We start from the raw sequence: 24230 nt of genomic DNA, 5'->3' as shown, positions 1-24230 counted from the left end.
CTAAAAATGTACGTACAAACAGAAGCCAAAAATGGTGTGCACCAAAAAATATTTCAACAAATTCTACCATCAGGCTTCCACCTCACCATCTGCATCACCAATTTCCCATCTTGAAAATGTTCATAAGCATGGGTCTCCCATGAAGTCTGCACAACTTCTGCGTGGGAAGTGGCGCATGCCTCTTTCAGGCCTTGTTTTACGGGTACGAAATATTTATAAATGAGACTGGTGACTTAAACCAGTAACATGGCTAAATAAAGCAGTTTTACCTTACAAATTGTTTCCTGACACTGGCATGTCGGAGACTGGCTGCTAGCCTAGCACCTGCTAATGTGTGCCCACCTTTTTTCTTTGATAACTTAAGGTACAGACGTTTGGGAGGTTTTAAGCGGGAGCTGAATTAACCACAGACGTCTCTGCCTCTCTAAAACAAACAGACCAGGGGATTTTAACCAATAAGAACACTGAATAAAGCAGTTTCACATCAAAAGTCAGTGTTTTTCTGATGCTGTTCGGCTTTTAGCAGAGTTGCTGCTAGGTTTTTACTGAGAGCTGAGTTATCAACAGAGGTCACTACCTCTCCAGATAAAACAGACCTAGTGATGTAAATCAGTAAAAACAGAATAACACAGTTTCATGTAAAAAACAAAAACAAAAAAAAAACAATGTTCTTGCGTCTGCCTCAGTCTCATGAACACGATATCTCAAGAATGTCTTGAGAGAACTTGTTCAAATTTGACACAAACGTTCACTTGGCCTCAAGAATAAAATGATTAGACTTTGGTGTTCAAAGATCAGTAAAATGATTAAGTGATGAAGTTTTTAATTGCATGAACCCAAACAACTGTGATGTAACCAAACCTGTTTGTATTAGTAATGTAGGCCATGAAGTCACCAGCACAGATTTTAATAAAATCCAGTAAAAAACAAAGCAGCAAGATAAAAAATAACATTTTTTTTTATCAAGGAACCATAAAACAGTTTCCCATTCATTTTTTACACTAAATAGAGGCATGTTATGATATGGAATATCAGCCAACAAAATAAAACCGTCATCTTTCTTTTTGACTTGCATCACCTCTTGCCTGAATCTATGTGGCAGACTTTGTACAGTAGCAAAGCTCACCCTTCACCATGATGGTGCAGATAGGAACACGGATAGTGCTATCTTGCAATCCCCCTGTGCTATCTCACTGAGAGACACTGTGAAGTGTAGAGGACATAAATCTTGTGTATTTACGACCTGTGCTGTAGTCAGCTATCTGTTAGGATGCCCTGCCCTCCTCCTCCTCCTCCTCCTCCTCCTCCTCCTCCTCCTCTTCTGCCTGATCTTGTCTGTGCAACGTCTAGGTGCTTTTAATACTGTTGTCACATATCAGAGGATGGTGTTTCATAATCAGGCTGTTATGTCACAGATTGCAATCAGACAGAGTTCTGTCAAAAAAAGGCTTGGTCATAGAAAACAGACATGCTGTGCACAAAGGGTGGAATTTGACACTGGTAATCCCAGAGTTGGCTCCTTTTGTCTGCAGATTTGTTGTTTTCTCGCACCGCACTTTGTCACGACGGCTTGCATTCCTGCCCAGTAATAGAGTGAGATTATTAATTTGGAGTTGCAAATTGTCATCTCACAACAGTCCACTTCTATTACCAGATCTGAGGCGCTAATGTCACTTGACAGCATATAAAATGAGAGTAAAAAAAAAAGGAAAAAAAAAAAAAAGAAAAGAAGTGTTGACGTATCAGCCCAACAGCCCCGAGAGCGAGAGAATCCCGTTGATGCTGAAAAGCTCGGCTACAATTGCACAAGACAGGCCTTGTGAGGAACCATTGACCCATCGACTGCTGTGATCCATGTCTGACTGACATCAATACACATTCATCTCTGCTTGCTTCACCTCAGGCTAGTAGGCCACAGGCTACAGTGGCTGGCTTGAGATCTGGACAGGCAACAAGCATCACTTTGTCTTTCCATGCTTGCGCTATCACTGACATCAAACACCAGAGGAGGCGATCTGATGGACCTTTTTGCTTTGTTGGGAATTAGTCACTGTTAAAGGGCCCTGAAATGTCAGTGGTCAGTGTATCTTAAGTATGTAAACCCCCTATTACACAGTCATTTAGGGGAATACTTCCTCCAGCAGAAAAACAATGTTTTCCCTATGTCTAATACAAACGTCAATGCCGTGAAGCTGAATCTATTGTTAGCTTGACACCTGATGCTTCTTCCTGGAGTAAACCAATCACCTCCCACTCAATGTGCCACAACACACACACACATATACAGAGCTTCAGATTAGCAAAGACCTCTATGCTGCTGTTTTAATTTTGCTTCTATATCAGCTTCATTAACATTCACAACTAATGTTTTGTTCCACTGGGTGAATCCCCCTACTGAGCCTATCTTAAGCCATCTCCACTCTTCTGTCTTATAAATCTATTCTGTGTTAGTACAAGAGCCACCACCATCTCCAGCTCCCTCTCTCTCCCTCTCCCTCTCCCTCTCTCTCTCTCTGGGCTCTTTTTAATTATAAACTAATCTAGGGAGGTAATCACAGACAGCATGATCACTTACTCATGCATATATGCCATACTATGAAATGCAGGGTGTTTATCGCCCTGCCTCTCCCGCCTGTTTACAGCCACCGTGGATGCAGCCATAATGCCGTGGCAATTAGCCGTAAAAAGGAAACATTAGTGCAATGAATGGCAGTGGCGGATCTTTGTATAAGCAACACTCAAAAAAGACAAACATAAGGGCAAAATTATCTAAATATGTAGTGCTAACGGTTGGTCTGTAGAAGGGGTACTACATTAAGTCCATCTAGTTCATCAGTGGGTGAGCATCACATTCAGAACGTAGAGTACGGAGGTAGATTTGCCTCAATATTATTTGTGTGAATAGAGCATCAATCAGTGTGTCATTGTGTAACCTGTAAACATAAAAACGACTTACACAAAAAGAAAATAAGATTTGAAAACTCAAAAAGTTATTTTGCAATATAAAACGGATCTGAAAATACACAAACAAATTCAATGCGTGAAAAAATATGTGAATACATTTAATTATTTCACAGATAAATAAAAACATTTACAACTCTTGAAGAGATATCTGTAAATCCATCAAATCAATCTGTTTTTATTTATGAATCTCAATTTTAACCCTTGCAGATTTTAATTTTATGCACATTTTTTCAAAATTATTTTTTGAATTTATCATTATATTTTTAATCGGGTTAATATTTGCAATTTTTTTTTTTGGAAGCTTCGAAAGCTTACAAAACAAACAAACAAACAAAAAAAACCCTGAATCAAGTCGAAATCAAAGCTTTTGATTTACCAGTCCATCTACGTCCCAACCCTCACCTATGGTCATGAACTCTGGGTAGTGACCGAAAGAATGAGATTGCAGATACAAGTGCCCAAAATTAGTTTCCTCCAAAGGGTGGCTGGGCTCAGCCTTAGAGATAGGGTGAGGATCTCAGACATCCAGAGGGAGCTCGGAGTAGAGCCCCTGCTCCTTCATGTTGAAAGAGGTCAGTTGAGGTGGTTTGGTCATCTGATCAGGATGCCTCCTGGGCGCCTCCTGCTGGAGGTGTTCAGGGCGTGTCTGGAGGGATTACATATCTCATCTGGCCTGGGAACGCCTTGGGGTACTCTAGGAAGAGCTGGAAGGCGTTGCTGGGGAGGGGGACATCTGGGGTTCTTTGCTTGGCCTCGGATAGGTGGATGAAAATGGATGGATGTTTGTTTGTTTTTTGTGTGTTTGTGGAAGGTGTTTTATATTTACAGATAACACATTTACTCAAGGATCGTTGACCTCCTCACACAAATAATACTGACACAAATCTATCTCCATTCTCATTAGTTCTTTGTAAATACCAAAAGTATACAAGATAATAGAAATGATATTTGTTGTGGGGGGGTGCTGCTGGAACTCGCCTAGGGCTCTGAATGTGCTCAGTCCGGCACTGCTGTCTGGACACTGGGGAGTGCTGCCTTTGTTTTGTATGGCAGGTTTGTTGCTTTATGACTTCATGTGGTATGTAGGTTAGAGGTGGTGGAAAAAAAAGCCCGTAGTTGGTTTAAGTTCTGTTTTTCTTGGTGCTTCGTGGTTTTCATTTCATGCACACCAAGTCTTTGTCTTTAAATTTGGAAATTTGTTTGTGTATTTGTAGACTGGGTTTACAATTTCTTTTTTTGTATTTGTGGAAGGTGTTTTTATATTTCCAAATTACACATTTAAGCAAGGATGGTCGATAGCCTCACATAAATACTATTGAGTAAAATCAATTTCCATATCAGAGTATTTATAAGTATGGTGAAGAGGATATTTGGAAGGCTTCAGAGTAAGAGAAAATGAAAAGTCAAACAAAAAAAGAGGATGAAATTTGCAAGATGTATTACTTATTATTTTTTAGTTTTGTTGATTTATCATTACCTCTTTGTATAAATATACAAGATAATAAATTAATAATATTTTGTGGGGGGTATTGGGGCTTGCCTTCAGGGCTCTGAATGTGCTCAGTCCCCGACTGATGTCTGGACACTGGGGAGTGCTGCCTTTGGCTTGCATGTCAGGTCTGATGTTTCATGTGTTATGTAGGTTAGAGGTGGTAGAGAAAAAAAAGCCTGGAGTTGGTTTAAGTTCTGTCTTTCTTGGTGCTTTGTGGTTTTCATTTCATGCGGCCTTTAAACATTATTGAAGATGTGATTGGTGCTGAGTGGCAGCAGTGCAGGATGGAACTGGATCCTCAGACTGATGAGCGGTCTAATAGGCCTGTCTAATGTATCATCGATGGATTGACTGCCGTCTCGGAGGAGACATTTCAGAGGGATTCCAGGAGATGAATTTCAGACAAAAAAAAAGAGAGAGCAGCTTAATATTGGCCAGTGGAAAGACGCCCTCTTCTTGCGCAGCCGGGATGTGCAGGGAGGATTTATTCCAAGAGGAATACAGACGAGCAGTTATATGCTTCACATGGTCGCTGCGTCTCTCTCACTATCCCTCTCCCTCTCTCTCTCCTCAGCCAATCTGCGCACAGTGACGCTGCGCAAAGGCTGGATCTAGTCCTGGCTTCATCATCATATTTAACACACCCACCCAGATTCACACATGCTACAAGAGGTGCAATCTCCTATCCCGCTTTTACTCCTAGAGGTTGCCTGGCCCCTGCGGGAGGATCTCTGTCTCCTGTTACCTGTGCGAAGGATTCCGTTGGCTCGCCTCGGGTCATTAAGTTGGGACTCGGTGAGACAGAATTTACGCATCCCGGATCGCCGAGGTGGATGAGAGCACACACTACTTTTCGGGGACTTTCCCGAAAAGCGTTTAAAATGTGAAGAGCTTGCACTTCGCTGTACGTGTTTCTCAGTCCCAGCTGATCCACGGCTGCTCTCTCCCCGCACAGGATCGAGGTTGGATGGTGAGACCGATGCGCGCCCTCGAACCTCTTGGACACGCACGTTTAACGGATCATTTATCACAGCTGCTTTTGGATCCTACTCACTTGTCCGCTGCTCCTCCTGAAATATTTGGTGGTCGACAGTAGAGCGGCAGTGTGTAGAGGATGTGGCTTGCGCAAATCGACCGATGGTCTGAACCGACTCGACGTGTCATACCTGGACGCTTGCGGATGATTTTGCGCTTCTGAAACCCCCCGGACTCCCCGTGCGCACAAAGCAGGACTCTGATGTTGAAAATACAAAGGCTGAACACTGAATCCTTTACTCAAGACGGCAAGTGAAGATGGCTCCTACGTGTTTAATGTATATTTCATTAGATTGGCGTCCAGTCTAATAAACATCATCAGCGATGTAGTCAGCCTGTTCATCTGCGTGCTGATCATTTGCAGTAAATACTCACATCTGCTCAAACGGGAGACCATGAAGATGATCCTCCTGCGCAAATTCCGGGTTCTGATCCTCATGGTGTTCCTCATCGCATGCTCCATGCACATAATGATAGACTTGTTACCCAAGCTGGAGAGGCACGGCAACAGCGGCTGCTCGTGCTCCCACACGCCGAGCGAGGAGCCTCAGAGCTGGGTGAAGCAGAGCTGGCCTGACAAGCACACGCTGCGGATCCTCCAGGACTTCAGCAACGAGCCCAGCTCCAATGTTTCCTCCCACTCCCTGGAAAGGATCCCGGTTACAGGGGACAAAACGCAGGCTCTCAGGAGGCTCGAGCATCTCGGGCAGCGTGGTGACAGGAAGAGACAGTTCATCCAGGACGCCACAGTGACCAAGAACATGCCGGTGAAAGGTTCAAGGTTGTCGGCTCTCTATGAGCATCCCTTATATAAAAGACCCCTGCCACCTCTCACAGACGAGGACACGCTGTTCAACGTCAACACGGACATTAGATTTGACCCCAAAGCTGCAGAGGATCAGACATGGTAAAGCTCATGAAGTCACTTTTGAAAGCACCAAATCTAATGCAACAAAAGCTTTAAATAAACATTTAATCATGTCATCAAAACAAACAAGGGCTTATAGCTCTGTGCAATCACATTATTATAATTCTGCATGGGCTGTTGCACAACACCTGTCACTGTTTACAAAAAAAAGCCCTCTTTACCTTTTACCCCCTTTTCCTCTCCTCTCCCAGGAATACTGAAGGCAACATAGATGAGTTTGGCCCAACAGGGGAGCTGACGTCTGATTCCTACCCCAACTGGCTCCGCTTCCATGTTGGGATTAATCGATATGAGCTGTACTCCAGACACAACCCGGTCATCGATGCTCTCCTGAAGGACCTGGTCACCCAGAGGATCACCAGTGTGGGTGAGTCATGAAAAACAGAGGGGGTGACTGGATGGCAAAAGCCTGCAGTAGGGCTGCGGTGCACAGATGGAGCATCAAAATGACACTTTACTCTGAAGACACAGAGCTGATACTGCAGAAAACAGTTTGCACTTTATTAAGCTGACACACATCATCATGACATATGTGTTTGGGGTGTGTTGAGATATCAGGATGATCAATATGTGTGCTTATATTGCCATGGGACATCGGCTGGAGGTCGAATAGTTAGAAGCTTCTAGGGAGTCCAGTGTTTTAAGGGAACAGATATTCAGCTCATGGGTCAGTGCTGTAGTGTCTATTTGTGTCTCTGTGTGCTGTGGCAGAGGGCAAAGTTCAGTTTAAATAGTCTGCTATATGACAGTCAACAGTGCTGCCAGATTATACTGATGCCAAGCAGCCAAATCAGAGCTTCAAATCCAGCCTACTGTTGTAAAAGTAGCCTCATTTTTAATTTAGCAGAGGTTGTTTTTGTCCAGCATTGTGCACATATGAAATAACACTTGGCATTTGAAAGTCTTAAGTCTTCTTATTTCGTACATTTTTTTTCATAAAACAACACAGATAACAGTCCCAAATACCTGCAACCAGACAACAGTGAACCTTTTATCTTGATAGTAGTGTAGCATCTGATAATGGACGTTATTGGATTTGTTCTGTGGTGCTAAGAAGAAATCTGCCCCCTCGGATCCTTGCTGATATGTTTCGTGTTCTGGGGCTGAATAGAAGTAAAAGCAAAACTGAAGTGTTCACAAGACGCACCTATGGTCTTCTGTTTTATTCGCTTAATTAGATGAACAATATTTAAAAATCAGGGTTAATAAGGGATTAATAAATGGCTATACAAGGCTTCTATGATAGTGCCATGACTTTTTAACATTTGAAAAGGAGAAGTTTGCTGCGTATTTTTAACTAAAATGACGATCAGGCCTAATCTTGATAGCTAGAGAGGACTGACTGTTCTTTTAACTATACGTTTTTGTAAAGGGAAATGCCTCAAATGGTACAGAAATTAGCCCCAATTATCACCAGCAGTCCAAGACAAAATTTACCTGCCAAACTGGGTGTAAAACAGCCCAATCTGGTAACACTGAGTGTCAGTGTAACAGGAAGCTAAAGAGGAATGTGTGCCTCTAATGTACGTCTACATGTTAAGAGTGAGAGGAGGTGCTGTTAAGTAATGGACAGCTATGCTCCTCGTCGCCACAGGCGCTGACGCCATGAACACACACTCAAGCACACAGTATGTATGGAGATGGAAGTCAGCTGCAGGCTATCGTACGTCAGCACAGAATCTGCTCGGCCTGCTCGATACTCCTACTTTACCAGGCTGAAGGAATAATCAGACCCCACGATCTCCCCTCGTGTATTCCCAGAAAGCGTCACAGCAGAATGTATGAGATCACCTGGTCTCTATGCAAATCACACAGCTACACATCACGGTTTGATTCATATCAAACACTGTGGCTTTTCATTTGATTGGCACGTGCACTGTGAATTTCTGCAGAAAGCCTGCGCTGCAAGTAGATACCTGACAGAGACGATAATCCATGCTGGGGCCGTTATATGGAATCTCTCTCTGCTTATTTTTTTTTTTTTTTCGAGGGATTGTCTTCCTTTTTTGGCTCAGTCCAGCTCCCACATTCCAAGAGTGCTTGTCGACTCAAGGTCGCCCATCTTGTGCTTGCTGTGAAAAGTGATTGCAGATTTCAGGTTGGTCTGCCAATGACAAAACCGTTACTGGCCTTTAGCTAAAGATTATATGCTTATCTGGGAGTTGGACTGGCTGTTTATAAAACTAGCATCCATGCCTGGTCACTTAAAGGAAGAAATTCTTTCTTTCATTACACTGTCTACTCGAGATGTTCTGATTTTCTCTCTCTTGCTTTCTGTCTCTCAGGCTGGGTGGATAGAGGAAGCAGTTCTCAGCGTCTCTAGCCAGCTAAATACATGGTGGCTCTGTAATTACAGAGCCTTAACACAGGCCTGGGGCAGAATACCAATAGAAGCCAATAGCAGTCGGTCATTATCTAAACTCAAGGATAGGAGTGCTCGCATGTATTATACAGTACAACCTCCTTTGAGCAGCGTTCATCAATGGGGACATAGCGTGCGAAAGCAGCAGATAGGATGAATGTTATTACAGATGACAGTGAAAGTCTGTCACTCGATGCGACCAAAGAGACAAATGTAAACATAAAGTCTCCACAAATATGGTTTGCGTACTGTGAGTGGAGGATGAAATACAGTTCCTATCAATTACAGTTAGTTTTTCCTTTATTTAAAATGCCTCCACACACCCACAGAAACGCTCCTCACACAGAGGCAGGTGAGCTGAGGCGGACATTGATCCTTTCACTTGTAATTTCTTCCTCTGTAAACATTTTTCTTGTCCTCATGATTCCCATATGTAAAAATAAATGAGAGCATTGATTGAGAAAGGTTGTTCTTTGGCGAAAGGCCACCGAAACAGCGCTCTCAATCGATCCGCTCAAGAAAGAAACAGGCACGGTGGCTGCTTTGCTCTTTTTAGTGAATTTTGCTGTATTTTAGCCCTGTATAGTCCTCGCCCCAGCGCTGAGCCCAGTCCCACGAGTGCCTTTAGACTGCATTATCATGTACAAAAAGGGAGAAAACATGAAGGATAGGAGGATGAATAGAAACACAAAGAGGCAGAGGGAGATAGAGATGGACCCTCCGGAGAATACAGAGAGAGAGAGTAAACAGCGGAGGAACAGAGAGCGCCGGGCGAGCACTGGCTGTCCTTCACCCCCTCACTCTCCCTTCCCATCAAACAAACACTGTGACATCAGTGCTCAGTCCTTTCAGAGCACAGGAACACACACACACAGACTCCAAACACACATCTGTGCACATATAAAAGCTCAAATGCACAACAGTATGCTTCAACAACATGATTTCAGGCTTCAGGTGTACAATGACATGTCTCTGAAATGTGAAATCACATCGGTTTCAGTCAAAGCCTATTTTATTATGTGTTTGGACGCATGGTTAGTCTTTTATGGCTGAGCTTTCTGTATTTTCTTATATCACATTCTACTGCTCAACACACTTTTGGTTGGTTAATGTGCAAGTTAATGTGTCTGTGCTTGTTACTTAATTTAGATGAAGTTATGAAGCCCCGTGAGCATATTAGTCTTTGACCGTGCTTAGCATGCTTATCATGCTTGTAAGGGGAGGACAATATGGTCACAATCAATCACAGTATATGTAATTTTATAAGGGTACATATCATGATATAGTAATTGTTCTGTATATTCAACTAAGTTTTTAATGGTTTAAAAAGAACCACTGTACTTCATCGCATTTGATTATTTTCTTCTTTTATTTGCAACTTTATACAAACCAAGAAAAACAGCTGCCTCATGAGACAAAAGTTGAGTTAAAAACAAAAGACTCAAAACAATAATTTCAAGTGTTACAGGTTTCTGTATTTATAACGTCTCTCTCTTGCTCCATTTCTGCCCAAATCACGTTACCTTAAGAGGCAGCTGGATTCACGATATCAGGCAAGAATTCAGCCCTGGTTTGCTACATAACCCCGTATAGCTCCCGCAGTAGAAACGGTATTGCCAGAATCTCTGGTAGCCTATAGGTCGACTGTCATAACGCCGAACTCCAGTGCTTAGCTTGTTGTTCTTCCATTTTCCTACAGTGGTTCTTTGGCATTCTTTGGGGAGAAAGTTTTTCAGTAAACAGTTGAAATGAAGTACCTTGACTACATATTTATCATGTGTCAGCTGCTTGGACTCTACAGATTAAGAGGGCATTTTCAAGTTAAAGACAGAGCCACAATAACTTGGTAGAATTGTCCAACATTCACCTATCTATGCCAATGACTGGACATAAAGATGGCCAATCCATCCAATTCACTTCCTTCTACTATAAAAATGGAAGTCAAAATAGTCAGTGATGATGTCATTTGGAGCACAGTCTGTGCAGTAGTGATCTCCGCGGTATCGAGTTCACACTGTCCGACCAATTGCGAGCAGCACCATTGATTGCGGACACTTGATTGACACGTAACGCTGTCAATCATGATGTCAAACCTTTTAAAGTATCAAATAACCAGTTAAAACCAAACGAGAAAAATGAACACTTAAACCTCCATCAATGTAATTAGATCTACCTTAAATGACAGAAACCATCTTTGGGAAAACTTTATTGGATGTGCACTTTGATTTTTTACTTTAGCCCCTGTCCCATCCGCTAACATGGAGGAGGCGATTGAGATATTTCAGCTTCACTTTTGGGAAGCTGGTTGGACAAAATCAATTTAAAAATATCATACTGGCTTTTGGGAATTTGTGCTGGTCTATTTTCTGTATTTTTCTCATATTTTATTGGCTAATAATTTTTCTCAGTGCAGAGCTTCTGTGGAGGGGAAAACAAGTTAATACCTGAAGTACAGGCAAATGCAAAATGGCTAAGTTGCAAAATCGAATCGGCAAAAGTTTAACACTGGTAGAAAAAAAAGGAAATGAAGGCAGTGAATGATTTATTCAGTTGTTCATTATGATGTCAGACAGTTAGCAGCCCACTTAGCTTACCTAAGAACTATAGTTTGGCTAGTAGAAGTCGGCAAAGCTAACTAGCTAACACCACTAGCTAACATAGGCCAATTTCTTGTCAAAGTTCAAACTGTAAGCCCAGTTATGGGCTCATTTCTTTGGTATAACTAAAACCATATTTTATAACAAATATTCATAGCAGTTTTCAGATAATGTGTTGTTAATGGCCATGTTGTCTGTTTCACTTCAACAGCAATGAAGTCCGGAGGCACTCAGCTCAAGCTCATCATGACCTTCCAGAACTACGGCCAGGCTCTCTTTAAACCCATGAAGTAAGTGTCGTTTGCGTTTATAAAGTAGTTCACGCTACCTCTATTGTCCCTGTGGTTAAACTGCCCTCTCATCCCTCCTCCTTCACCAGTGTCAGGTCCACTCTCTTTAAGAAAAAGCAATCTCTTTCGTATCGTGTTAAGGCTTGAGTGCCATTTCAGCATAAAACACCAACTATGCAGCTTTCTACCTCCAATGACTTCCTTTTCGCATCCTGCCGCCTACTCATTCTCCTCACAACATCAATCTCATTTCCTCATTCTCCTCTCTGGCTATATCAAATTGCTTTCATTTCAGCACAACCTTGATACTCGACTGAAGGCCGACATCATTCTGCTGTGTCAGAGCCAAATGTTGAGTAGGCATTTCACCTCACAGGGCTTTCAGGTGACAGTGCACATCCTTTAGTGGCCATATTGGAGGTCCTAAGCCTTGATGACTGATTCATCTGACCATTTTGTTTTGTGTTTTGATAACTGTCTAGTCGGCCAAATGTCACTGTCGTGTTATCAACGTGTGATTTGCGTGTTTGCTTGCTACAACTTACAACCCATAAAAAGTCCAAACAAAATGTAGAACCGTGATCTTTTCAGACTATTTGCTTTCACTTGAATAGCTGCAGATGATTGCATATCATGATTATTTAATGTTAATTGTTTGTCTTTACAGTTTCAATGTAGAACTTTTTAGCCTGGGCAATGTTGGTCGTTTGGTTGAGGATGAATCCTAATGACTTTGGTCATCCACAGTGCCACCATGAGGCTGTGTTTTTAAGTTAAATGTCTCAGCATCTATAGGCTGGATAACCATGAAATTTGGTACAGAAATTCATGTCCGCTTCAGAATGAATTGTAATAACTTTGGTGATCTCCCTGACTCCACTCCCATGTAGTGCTATCATTAGGTCCAAATGCTAAAGTCTTGGTGAAGCAAAATAAGAGACTTCTTTCCTAACACAATACACATCAGTAAATACTTATTTAAAACTTGTGAAAACACTGTGAACTATACTGTACTGCATTGTGAAGTTAGACTGTTGTCAAGTATTTTTTGAGTGGGTCTGAAATCATGGCTTGACTCACTGAAGCAATCCTTATCGTCCAGCCTTACATTCATAGCATCAGTGTTGTTTTGTTCACCCTCTGTGTGTAAGTAGAGTGTGTTTCCTACGTTCAACAAGCTCTTTTAGCTCTTTCAGTAATGTCATGAACTCTGTTAAATGCCACAATCATATGAACACAGGCAAAAACAGCTGTCATGCAACATACCTTTCAGTCTTTCACCCCGAATTGGCTATCCAGCCCACCGGCAGTTGCTTCTAGCTGCTGTGGGTGTGTACTCTGTGCTAACAGAAGCTGCTTCTAGCTGCTAAACGAGAGTCTGATGCTGCACAGTGGCCAACTAGACATTTCTCCGGTGTTTCAGAGCAGAGAATACGGCAGTTTTTTACAGTTTTGAAACCTAATTTTATGTACTTTGCCATTTTCTTAACCCTTTGGGCCCTAGGCCTTTTTTGGGGTATTTTTACTGCCTTTACTTTTAAGCTCATATCACAGTCATTATAAAGGCTACATACACATGCTATATCTTGATTTCAGGACAATCTGGGCGATCCAGATTTGCCATCATTCCATGACCTTCTATGTGCCTGTATTTTATATTAATTTTTATATCAATGAAAAAAAAATCTGTGTTACTAAATTCTTACACTTTTACATGTATCTCACCATAGCAGGGTGGAAGTTGACATATTCTGCCATATATGAAGAGGGGAGACTCTCTGGAATCTGGCAATATAAGAACCACAATGGTGGGACATTCTGTCACTTCACAGCTGTCCAAAACATGTGGTTTGTGCCAGGCGGACATGATTGTAAAGAAATTCGTCAGGTTTTTATTTTGTAGACAATTGATCTGTATTTATAGCGTGATGGAATGACAGCACAATGATGTGTTTGGTATCATCGGAAAGCTCCGGTCCTGCGCTTTCATGTGATATACGTGCGCGTGTGATATGCATTTCTGTGCGACCTTGCATTCACGAGTAATCCTTCCAAGAGTAATGTGTGTGCAAAGCTGTATGAAAGCTCTGTTATACATAATTTTAGTGTAACTTCATAATTTTTTTTCCTTGTGAAAAGATTGGACTACCGACAAGTGCTTGGTCTTGTCAGAAAGCTGCAGTTATGCTATTTCACGTGATATGCGTGGCTTCTCGCTATGACGCACAGATGCGGAGAAAATCCATAGAGAAGAACAGGTGTGAATTTGGATGCACTTTGCGTTCTTCGGGCCCTTAGGGTAAAATATTCAAATTTGGCTTGATGGTTATTTACAAACTTTTGTGTGACATTTGTGACATTTTATTGCTTTACCAGCACTTTAGCTTGTCCATTACTTTTCTTTATAACCAAATATCAGGATAACTAACCACACTTAGCAGATGTTAGCATGCTAACACACTAAAGATGGCGAACATGGTAAATATTATACTTGCATGTCACTTGGAGCATGTTAGCATTAGCTCAAAGCATCAGTGCGCCTAAGTACAGCCTCACAGAGGTGCTAGCACGGCTGTAGACACGCCATTTGTTGTGGCCCAGAACTGTTATTATAGAGATAAATTCCTCCCAACTTGGTTCCTAAAATAACTGAAAATGAAGCTAAAAAGAATCAAAAGTAAAAGTTTATGTTATCCTGCAGTCCAATGTGATAGACAGTTTAACAGCTGAGTTTAATGTATAATTTAAGGTATGTATTTTTGGCGTAGTGACAGGAGCCACTTTTTCTAACCCAGGGGCTTCATATTTTGCTATTATTTTTCCATTGCAAGTTCTCTGTAATGCTGCCAGACAAAATTGCTGTGAGCTGTGTTATCCAGCGCCTCTGTTCGTCGCCTCATCTCCTTCTGAATCCTGTTTCGGCTGTGATATGAGAACATCCAACCAGTGAACTACAGCCTATCATTAATGTCTCACATAAAGAGGTGAAGAAGAGCACAAGCAACACTTTGCTTTTCTTTTGTACCTGAGCTTACCTATGCACACCCTGTAATACGCCTTGGCTTAACTTGTGAAGCAGATAAGTCTACCCAGTGGTAAAAACTGCCCCACTGGTTGATACTGTGTAATGTTTGATTAATTCACACTTCCTTTATCCACACTGTCATATTTAGAAGATAATGTATCCCAAGAGAAGTGCTCTTTGCTCCTAATCCCTCCTCGATTGGTGGATTTAAATGTCATCCGTCCTTTGTTATGGTGATTGTAATTTAATTGTGGGTTAATGGTTTTCTACACAAGACTGTTGTCTGGCCCCCTGCATGTCAGCATGGAGAGCAGGGTTAAGCCTGTGGATGATAGGTAGCGAGGGTTTTCCGTGGGAGGAAAAGCTATTCAGAGACTGTTGTAATTACTGCTTCAATCGTACCACACTAAGTCAGGCCAGACGCAACAAGCCTGAAATCATCCTGACAGGTTGGGAAGAGAGAGATGAGAGTAAGGCGGGAGGAGGGAAGGGATGGGGAGTGAAGAAGTGTGGGGTGCAAGAGGGGAGGGCGAAGAGGTTAAGAGGGCAATGGCGAGAGAATGAGAGGAGATAGGAGGGTATAGAAGAGAGACAGGCGAGGAGACGTGGGCAGAGAGTGTTGTCAATACACGTCAAAATCCGCAGATTATCTCGGTGCGCTGACTCGAATTTGAACCCAGACTGAAATGTGAAATGACATTTTCCGAGAAAAGCATGGGGTGATGGGGTGGGATGTAAATCTGTTGCTTGACAGTTGTGGTTGTCAGAGCCGCCGTGATGTTTGATAATCCTGAAAAACGGCAAGAGTGAAAGGAGTGGGGGGGCTTTTCATTCCCTCCTGCTTGAATGCACTTGACTTTAACAAAATAGGGCGACCCATGCTGGCGTGTGTGTGTGCTCATTTGGACTGCAATCAAGGTCTTGACAGATTTGCAGTGTCATTCCCGCTACATACATCATTTCCCTCGCAGAGATCACACATACGCACACATGCCAACACACACACATCCACTTAACACCCAACATCATCTCCTGGCTCCCAAATCTGCTGGTGTGTTTCCACATGGTGCATCAAAGAGACAGAGGCTGAGAGATCAAAGACTTCCCCGGCTGTGCTCTTCTGCTCGGCTCCTCTCAGCTTTAATGCAAATGTGTGCCAGGCAATCAGGCAGCGAAAGGCGGGCAGGCAGGCATGCATGCACGCACGCGGTGTCTGGGTAACGATCGACCCTCAAACCATCCATATCTGTGGAAACCTGCGCTCTTGCCGCTGTGCTCTCTCTGTTTATTGGCCCCTCTGTTTGTTTGTGTTTTCATTTGTAGTATTCTCCATCGTTCTTCCAGCTGTCTGTGCTACTCTGTTTATTTTTTTCTTTAATGAACGGCACAGATGAAGAAATCCATTAACAGGGCTGCCGTATCGATCCTTTTTTTTCCCCCAGAGAGAGAGAATGATCAGATACTATGGTCAGTATATGGGCGGATTATGAGACAATGGGCCCCTGGGCACAGACATGCAAAAAGCCCCACCACCTCTTCTTCGTAGGAGCAAAACACACACTTTGTGCTGATTTTGCATCTTTTTGTTGTCCTGGTTTTGCATCTCTTTGTGGTATTGTGTGTCCTTGTTGTCGTTCACTGTCTCTTTGAGGTCAATTTTGAGATATATAGGTGTCTTTTTTGGCTGTTTTTTCTCTGGAGTTATTTTGTGTCTCTTTCAAGTTGTTTTGTGCCTCTTTGTAGTTCATTTGTGTCCCTTTGTGGTTGTTTTGTGTCTTTTTGAGGTGTATTTGTGTATTTTTTTTGGTTGTTTTATATCTCTTTGTAGCTTCTTTGCATCTCTTTGTGGCCATTTGAGTCTCTTCCTGGTGTTTATTTTAGTGACAATTTGTAGGTGATAGCCAGGGGGGCCCTGACACTTCAGGCCCCTGAGCCTGTGTCCGCCAGGCTTGTGCAGTAATCCATCCATGGGTCAGTACCTCAGTTACCTCAGTGTTTTGTGGTGGCAGACTTCCTCTGTATGTGTATGAAAAGTGAAACACACCTTAGCATGATTTCACAGTTTATGTGACAGAGACTGAATCAGCTTCCACTCTATCGAGACACCACATAATGACTTACAGTACCTGTCCGCTATGATGTAACACCGATGAATCAGCCTTCTGAACTGCTGTCTGCGGTCCTGTTTTTCCAGACATGGAATAAACCCACTCTTGACTAGTCTAATCTAACTGGAGGCTTGTTTTGCAATGTTTGTTAAGACTACAGGTCTTGTGAGATCAGAGAGGCTTCGAGGGGTGTTACTAAAACTCCCAGCTGATGCCCAGCCCTGTGTTGCATAGATGAAAACATCATGATTGCGCTCTCTGTCACAACAACTGCACTGTAACCTGAATGAAGCTGAGTTCGATGACTAAGCTCAATTATCATCTTCGTCATCCCCTGCATCCTGTTATGCCTGTGGCCAGGACTGAAATAACCCTGAATTTGCGGCATTTCCATAATTCCTGCTTTTATTCCCATAAACAAACACTTTACGCTGTCAGGCTGGAAGCAGCTACTAAACATATGTGGGTAAAAACATGTAGTGTTTTTTCACATAAGCCCTCAAATTATACAAATGCACATATGGGCTTTTAGAAGACAAGGTAAATTTGACCATGTGAGATATCTACTTCAAATGGCAAAAATTCACATTCATAGATTGGTAGAACAAAAACAATCCCAGTCACTGTCATGTTACAGCTACTGTATGCTGTTGCTTCTGGCTCAGGTAGTGTTTTTTAAGTTGAAAATACAAGAACAATGCTGCTAAATCAAGTGGTTGACCTAAACAAATAGTCTCAGTACAAAAATGATCATGTTTTTTTTTACTGCCAAATGTAAAACTTCCACAAATCTGACAATTCAAAATAATATCAAAAACTTTGGAAGGTACCAGAATTTAGATAAACCTAGCAAAACTGATGAAATTGGTCTTCATGCTTACACAAGTCTAACAAAAGCAAATAGAAATATTATCCTAATTTCTGTATTATTAACCCCACATGATAGGGAACTGAGAATCCCGCCTAAATATTTAACATGTTGAATATCCTTTATTTAATTCACGCATAAGTAAGTGGCTATTTTCTCCATAGCTACTGGAAGTAAAGATGCCACTCTTTATTTTGAATTAGCATGTACATAAATGGCCATGTCACCTGCTTACATTTTGATATTAACTTCTGGATAGATGGGAGATCATTAATTTAAATGCTAAATGAAATGGGGCCTAAAATAGCACCTTGAGGAACACCGATAGTGCACCTGGGAAAACAGTGATGTTTCTCCTTCAATTCTTGTACATTGTGTGCTGAGTGGTGTTCTCAGCTATTCCTGTCAGGCTGTGTGTGCCCCTCCAGCAGTCACAGGGTTAGGACAATTGCTGTGTTGCCTGACAGGTGAAAAATATACACCACAGACTCAGTGCAGCTGGCAGGGCTTAATATTGCTGTGAATGCACAATGATAACTTTTATTCTCTTGGCTTTTTGACCATACTGGAAGTCCTGCTTTCATAACTCACACTGGCAAACCTGATGCTATGTTGCCAAAAGGGTCACCAACTGTTTTGGCCAACAGCTTTGAAAAAATGACTACAGCTTGGGACTGGACTGGTAGCCCACGGCAGCATTCTGTAGTGCTATGGAAAAAAAAAAACTTCACTGTTTGAAAAGGTTCAGTCCTTTGGGAGGGCCGCTCCAGCAACAAAACATTTTGTACCTTCAAAAGCTTACCTTCAAGTTCAAATAATACTAATGCCATGATGTGCCTTTTGCTGTCAGACAGGTCCATGTACCTTTTAGTACAATGAAAAGGTATGTATGTAATACCTTAAGGACCACATGAACCTTTGTAACAAGTACCTCTGTGTACCAAAATAGACATGTTCTGTAGGGTGTGTTCACACCCCAGCTGTAGCATCATACTTTGCAGTACTTTGAGTGATGAGAACACTGACGGTGAAAACAAAAGCAGTCATTTATTTTTTTGATTTTCTTTGTCTCTTTTTGTCTTTCCATCATTAAGACTTTGTGCTGGTGTGAACCAGGAGAAACATGATTGTAATATTTACAGTGAAAATTGTCCCCGAGCACACAAAGCCCATTAGATGATGAGCGCAGATGATCAACGAAGGAAGGCGGGGGGAAAGACTGATGATTGATATAATGATGGTCTTCCGTTCCTTCTCGTTTCCACTTAATTGTATCGCTTGTCAATCATCCGACTGTTGGCTCAGTCACACACAAATCAATCTGAGTATTCCTAGAAGAGATATCTGCTCTTTCCGCTGCTTCTCCCCGCAGAGCGATCTATATCTGTGCCGAGCTGGGTCCATGAGTAATTTTTGACTGACACATCGGGGAGACAAGAGAGAGGAGCCACATAATGTCACCTCGTTTGTGTCAATAACATATTGACAGCAGCACAAATAACAGCCTGGAGGAAATGTCTGTGTTAAATGTGAAATATAAGAGGGAAATTGGCTGCGTAGAAGAGTTGATGTTGTATCATCAAGCTGCATCAGCCGTGGGAGGTGAAAGAATAAGATTGAGGGAGCTTTGTCTCGAGATGGGGAGGGCATGTCTCAACAAAAACCCTTATTATCCTTGCTTAAAGCTGCCCAGATTTGTCCTCGAACAAGGCAAAGACTGAGACTGATAAAAGACAGGACAATCCGGCGATTGTTCCTGTGTGTTGCAGAACAAAAGGATGTCAAACAAACTGACTCCTCTGTGCACTAACCTCCATTTTTCCCCCCCCTCACTTTTAGTATGCATTTTGTCAGTTTAGTTGTTTGTCAGTGCGTGTGCATGTGCTCTTGTTTGCTGTGTGATGTTGTATTCACAAGGTCTTCTGTGCCTGTGCTTTGACTTTGAGTCGGGGAAATAAAGGGATGAACTGCCTCAGGACAAGTCATTCAGAGCACAGATGATGAGTGCAGCTCTGTTTGGAAATAGAGGAAATTCACATCAGCGCAGTTGCAACGCCAGAGCTGGGAGGGATAAAAAGTACTGTTAACTCCAAAAGTGCTGGCACACATATCTAGAAATGCAACACACACTTCTGCAGCTGCATTAAACCATGATGCAAAGCATTTAAACAATATCACAAGAATAATTGGATATACAGCACATACAGTAATTAAACCCTATACTGTACAGTAGGTAGCACATGCATGAAATCCACTTCGAATGTATTTGCATTCATTACATGCTTTTAATTTTAGAAAAGATTAAATCTGATATGAGCAACACACTCAAACTACAATCACAATTATCCCTGTACGCACAAATAAGCGTAATATCTTTCCCAGCTCAGAGTATGAGTCTACTTGGACCGTAAATGCAATAGGGTGTGCACATGCTCCACATCTTAAACAGAGCACTTGGGGATCATGAATAATAGTGCAATGTTATTATCGCTTGTAAACGCACCAGATGACCTCAGGAAATATCTCCATCCTATTCATTTCTGCTGTACCAACCGGTTCTGTTGGTAGAGAAAACAGTTGAATAATTAATCTAAAATTACAACCACTGTGAGATGTGTTATTTAGCAGCACTTAAGGCTTTGTACTGCTCTCTCCTTCATGTTTTTACTGTATCCCCCTATGTTATAATTGTTTTACCAAGGGTGTTATTTGTGCCGAAGCAAAATTGTTGGAGGAACGGAGAGAAAATGTGTTTTGGAGTGCTCGGTTAAAAAGAAATAGTCACACAAGCACACACACCACTTACCACATGTTCTGTAGATGAAATTTGCAGTGCAGGAGTGCAGCGGAGTGATACATATGATCAAATGGAGCCCTGAGGCTCAGTTATCTGACCCCCTTACTGTCTTCCCTGCAGAGACTGTTACACACTGCAGGCCACCAGGATCACATAGAGCATAAACTGTGTTTCACTTTGTGTGTGTGTGTCTTAGCCTGAGATGGAAGAAAAGTCACGAAAAATAAAATAAATTATAAAACCTATCCTGATGCTACAGGGCGTTAGATATGTAATACTAATTAGTTTCACTGACACTGGATACCAGGCCTAATACATCCCTGATGAATTGGTGAAGAGAGCAGAATAGTGTGGGAGCAGAGAATCATTGCTCGAGGATACTCAGGGAGACGTTTTTCGACCAGCTCTGTATCACAACAATGTTGGTAGTATATGCAAGTTAAATGTGGTAAACTTCCCTTCATCTTACCAGCGCCCAGATCTCCCTGCTCATCTCCCAGCACACTGTGTCACCCTCTGGCTCTAGGGCTGTTGCTCAAACTACAGATTGTGCTTGTGCATTTTTGCACGCCTGCCACAACTGACACAAAGAGTGTAGAAACGGATCAAGAGAGACACTGGCCTCTCTTTCCCTCTTTCTCAAACTCCGATCTAACAGTAAAACTAGACGGTGCTGATGAAATATAAACCAAGATTCTGTTACTGTATCACCTATTTCGCACCTAAAATGTCTTCAGAAACATATTTCAGTGCATATTTAATGAATTTGTGAACAGGAAGTTGGTGCAATACTGTTTCCTGTATTGTAAAAACTGAGCTCAAATGGCAAAACTAAGCAGTGTTGCTCAAATGTGAACCAAGATTCTGTTACTGTGTTGTCCATATCCCATGTAAAATCTTTTCAGAAGCATATCTTAGATTACTGTTTAACTGCATTTTGAGATTGTTTGTTACCAGCTGGCTGCCATAGCGTTTTCTGTGTCAAAACAGTCAAGCCTGCATTACGTCATCCACCAGTGGGAGCGTTTATTGGTCTGGTTGTTTCTATGTTCTGTACCTCTTGTACAAAAACAAGTGCCAAAGCCCTTTTTGTCTGTTTTCTCTGGTCAAGTTGCACCAATTTCAAAAGTATTTGCATGTTTTACTGCAGACACAGCCCAGTTTTATGAAAAGAAAAAGTGAAATACTTCTTTAATGACTTCCATGTCACCAGAATGTTTAAAAACAGGTGTAACTTGTGAGACAAGGAGGAGTTAGACAAAGCTTCCATTTTGCCAGGTTCACATAGTTTAAAATGTGCTGTAACATGAGCCTGCTCATTTTTACTCCCTTAGACTTTGATGGAAAGTAGCACAACTGAAATGATCAATATCGGACAAGGTAGTGCCAAAGGGCACTGATGCAAACTGTACTATTCAGTGGCCTCGTTCACATAAATCATTGCTTTTTATTCAACCAGAATAGAAGTATTTTATTGGTATTGTATGTGTTCCAGTGCACACTGGTCAAATAATGGCCTCAATGAAAAGGCTTATAACACCGGCTCCAAAAGACGACAAAATGAACCACTTTTCAGTGCGCGGAGAGCATATTTTTTACAGGACAAAAATAACTCCATGTAGCTTTCAGTGTTAATGTTCTGATTTAAAAGTGGTTGAGGACCTATTTACGAAGCAGCTGTGAAATACCCTGTAATTAAAAATAAAGGGTAAACTGGCTCACTCTGATAATAATCTCTTAATATGGGGCTGAAGTTGTCATGGTAATGGAAGCAGTGCAGACCCATCGCCCACTATACTATAGAAGAATATGCTATGAGCACTCAGTAACAGAAGCTTATGCAAATAATCTATGGTCTAGTGGGGATGGGGAAAACTGTAGTAATCTGTTAATGTACTGTTGGCGTTCTGCCATCTACAGTAATCAGCCATCATGATTTATGGAGAATGTAGATATTAGTAAGTAATGTATTCTAACACACAGTGCCAGTTTTAATCAGTGTGATTAGCATAATCGTTAAGTTTGACATGTGTGTTGGATGCTAACATCCACTACCTTTCTTCTGTGTTACACTACATTCTCTAAAAGCCCAGCATCCCTCTGTCTTCTGACTTCCTCTCTCTGCACCACAGTAGCTGCAACTGAGATCTCACTGAGTGTGTGTGTGTGTGTGTGTGTGTGTGTGTGTGTGTGTGTGTGAGAGAGTGATAACTTTAGACATTCAGCGTTGCAAACTGTCTCAGTATCCATACTGTAGTGTAAGAGACAGAAAGTGGTCGTGTTTTTTGTCTGTGCGTGTTGACCTGTGTGTACACGTGTACGTGCTTGCCTGTGCACACGAGCACCACTCAGCATTGATACCGTTATGGCAAAACCCCACGCGGCCCTCGCTGAGGCCTTCCAGGAGCAGAAATGTCTTGACGATATTATCAGTCAACTGCCCCCCCTTCAGGTAAATGTTATCAGCTCTAATGCTGTGCTGAAGGAATGATAACACAGTGTTGCAGCCAGCAGAAATGACAAGCCAGCATCCAATCTGCATATCAAAGCCTCGGCTAAATTCCTCTGCCATCTGTGTGTGTGTTCGTGCGTGTGCGTGTTTTGTGTGTGTGTGTGTTTGTGTGTGTGTGTGTGTGTGTGTGTGTGCCAGACGCATACGCATGCATTCTTAAATGCTGTGCTGCCATTTCTCTGCAGTCTCAGAGGCAAGTTGTTCCTGGCCCGTCACAATCGCGGTTCATCCTTGATAAACTCCTTCATTGTTTCTTAGAAAGAATCGTAATTACTCGCCCATAAACATCTCGGAAAAAACCTGATCCAGCTCTGTGTTTCTGTGGGAACGCGGCCTTCGATACCATCTGTCATCTTGTCTCTTTGCTTTGAAGGAGCTGTCAGTCAAAGGCAGGCTTTACTCTCTGTCTGGACACAGTACACCTCAACAGCTGATGTGACAATCACGGCAGACATTGATTCATCTGTCCTGGGCCCGGCCCTCCACGCTGCCATTCTTATTGAGGACCAGATGCTGAAAGCAGAGGCAGAGAGGGTATTTCATGACTGGAAATGAGCCTTTTATGTCTTCACAGAGTCAGTGAACAAAGAGAGAGTAGGACAGTGTCATGTGTCCTGTATTTAGTATCACATTCTTGAGATAAGTGGAAACACTGGCTTTGTTTTTTTCTGTTGAGCTCAAGTTACAAATTGAAAATTCATGGGGCTAAAAATGAACTTTGTTGTTGTTCTTTACACCTGTAAAACTACAGGTGGTAACTTTTATGACAATATCTTTGTCATTTTTGCTAAAACTGTCACTATATTTTGAAGGAAGTACATGAGGAAGATAGGATGTGAAAAACAATCATGTCCCGCTGCTTCCTTGTACTTCCTTCAATGGCATTTGCTAGAATCCACTGTGGCTCACCTAAAACAACCAGCCAGATAGAGCTTAGATTGGGCCCAAAAAATTCAGCCCGACCCGGCCCGAGCCTGTGCATGTTATGTCCGGGACCGGCCCGGCCCGTCCAATTAACTGTAATTATGGGCCCAAGCCCGATTTAAACCCGACATTTTTCAATAAGTTGGCTGTTATAACTAACGCTAAGGACACACAAGCGCATTAGTGCTGCGGAAGTCTTGCGAGTGTACTCGCAGGCGCTTGACTGTCCACGCAGGCAGTGCATTTCTCCTGCGCTCTCTGTGCCGGTTAAACATCGACTCCACTCATCTGTTCCCATCAGTACTCGTTTTTTCACTTCAACAGGTCG

At 42.2% G+C, this 24230-nt stretch overlaps 1 protein-coding gene across 1 annotated transcript in view; it reads left to right on the top strand.

Annotated features, from left to right (window-relative positions):
• Positions 1-5048: 5048 nt before the first annotated feature.
• fam20cb (FAM20C golgi associated secretory pathway kinase b) overlaps positions 5049-24230 on the top strand; it is a 65098-nt gene continuing 45916 nt past the window's right edge. Inside the window, exons 1-3 of the mRNA XM_049562595.1 lie at positions 5049-6398; positions 6611-6786; positions 11590-11668. Of these exons, the coding sequence (XP_049418552.1) occupies positions 5887-6398; positions 6611-6786; positions 11590-11668 (767 nt within the window). The 5' untranslated portion in view covers positions 5049-5886. The remainder of the gene's footprint in view (positions 6399-6610; positions 6787-11589; positions 11669-24230) is intronic.

Source organism: Epinephelus fuscoguttatus, linkage group LG20, assembly GCF_011397635.1.
Source record: "Epinephelus fuscoguttatus linkage group LG20, E.fuscoguttatus.final_Chr_v1".
Taxonomy (NCBI): domain Eukaryota; kingdom Metazoa; phylum Chordata; class Actinopteri; order Perciformes; family Serranidae; genus Epinephelus; species Epinephelus fuscoguttatus.
The sequence above is the reverse complement of the archived record's forward strand: the minus strand, read 5'-3'. Positions and strand labels throughout refer to the sequence as shown.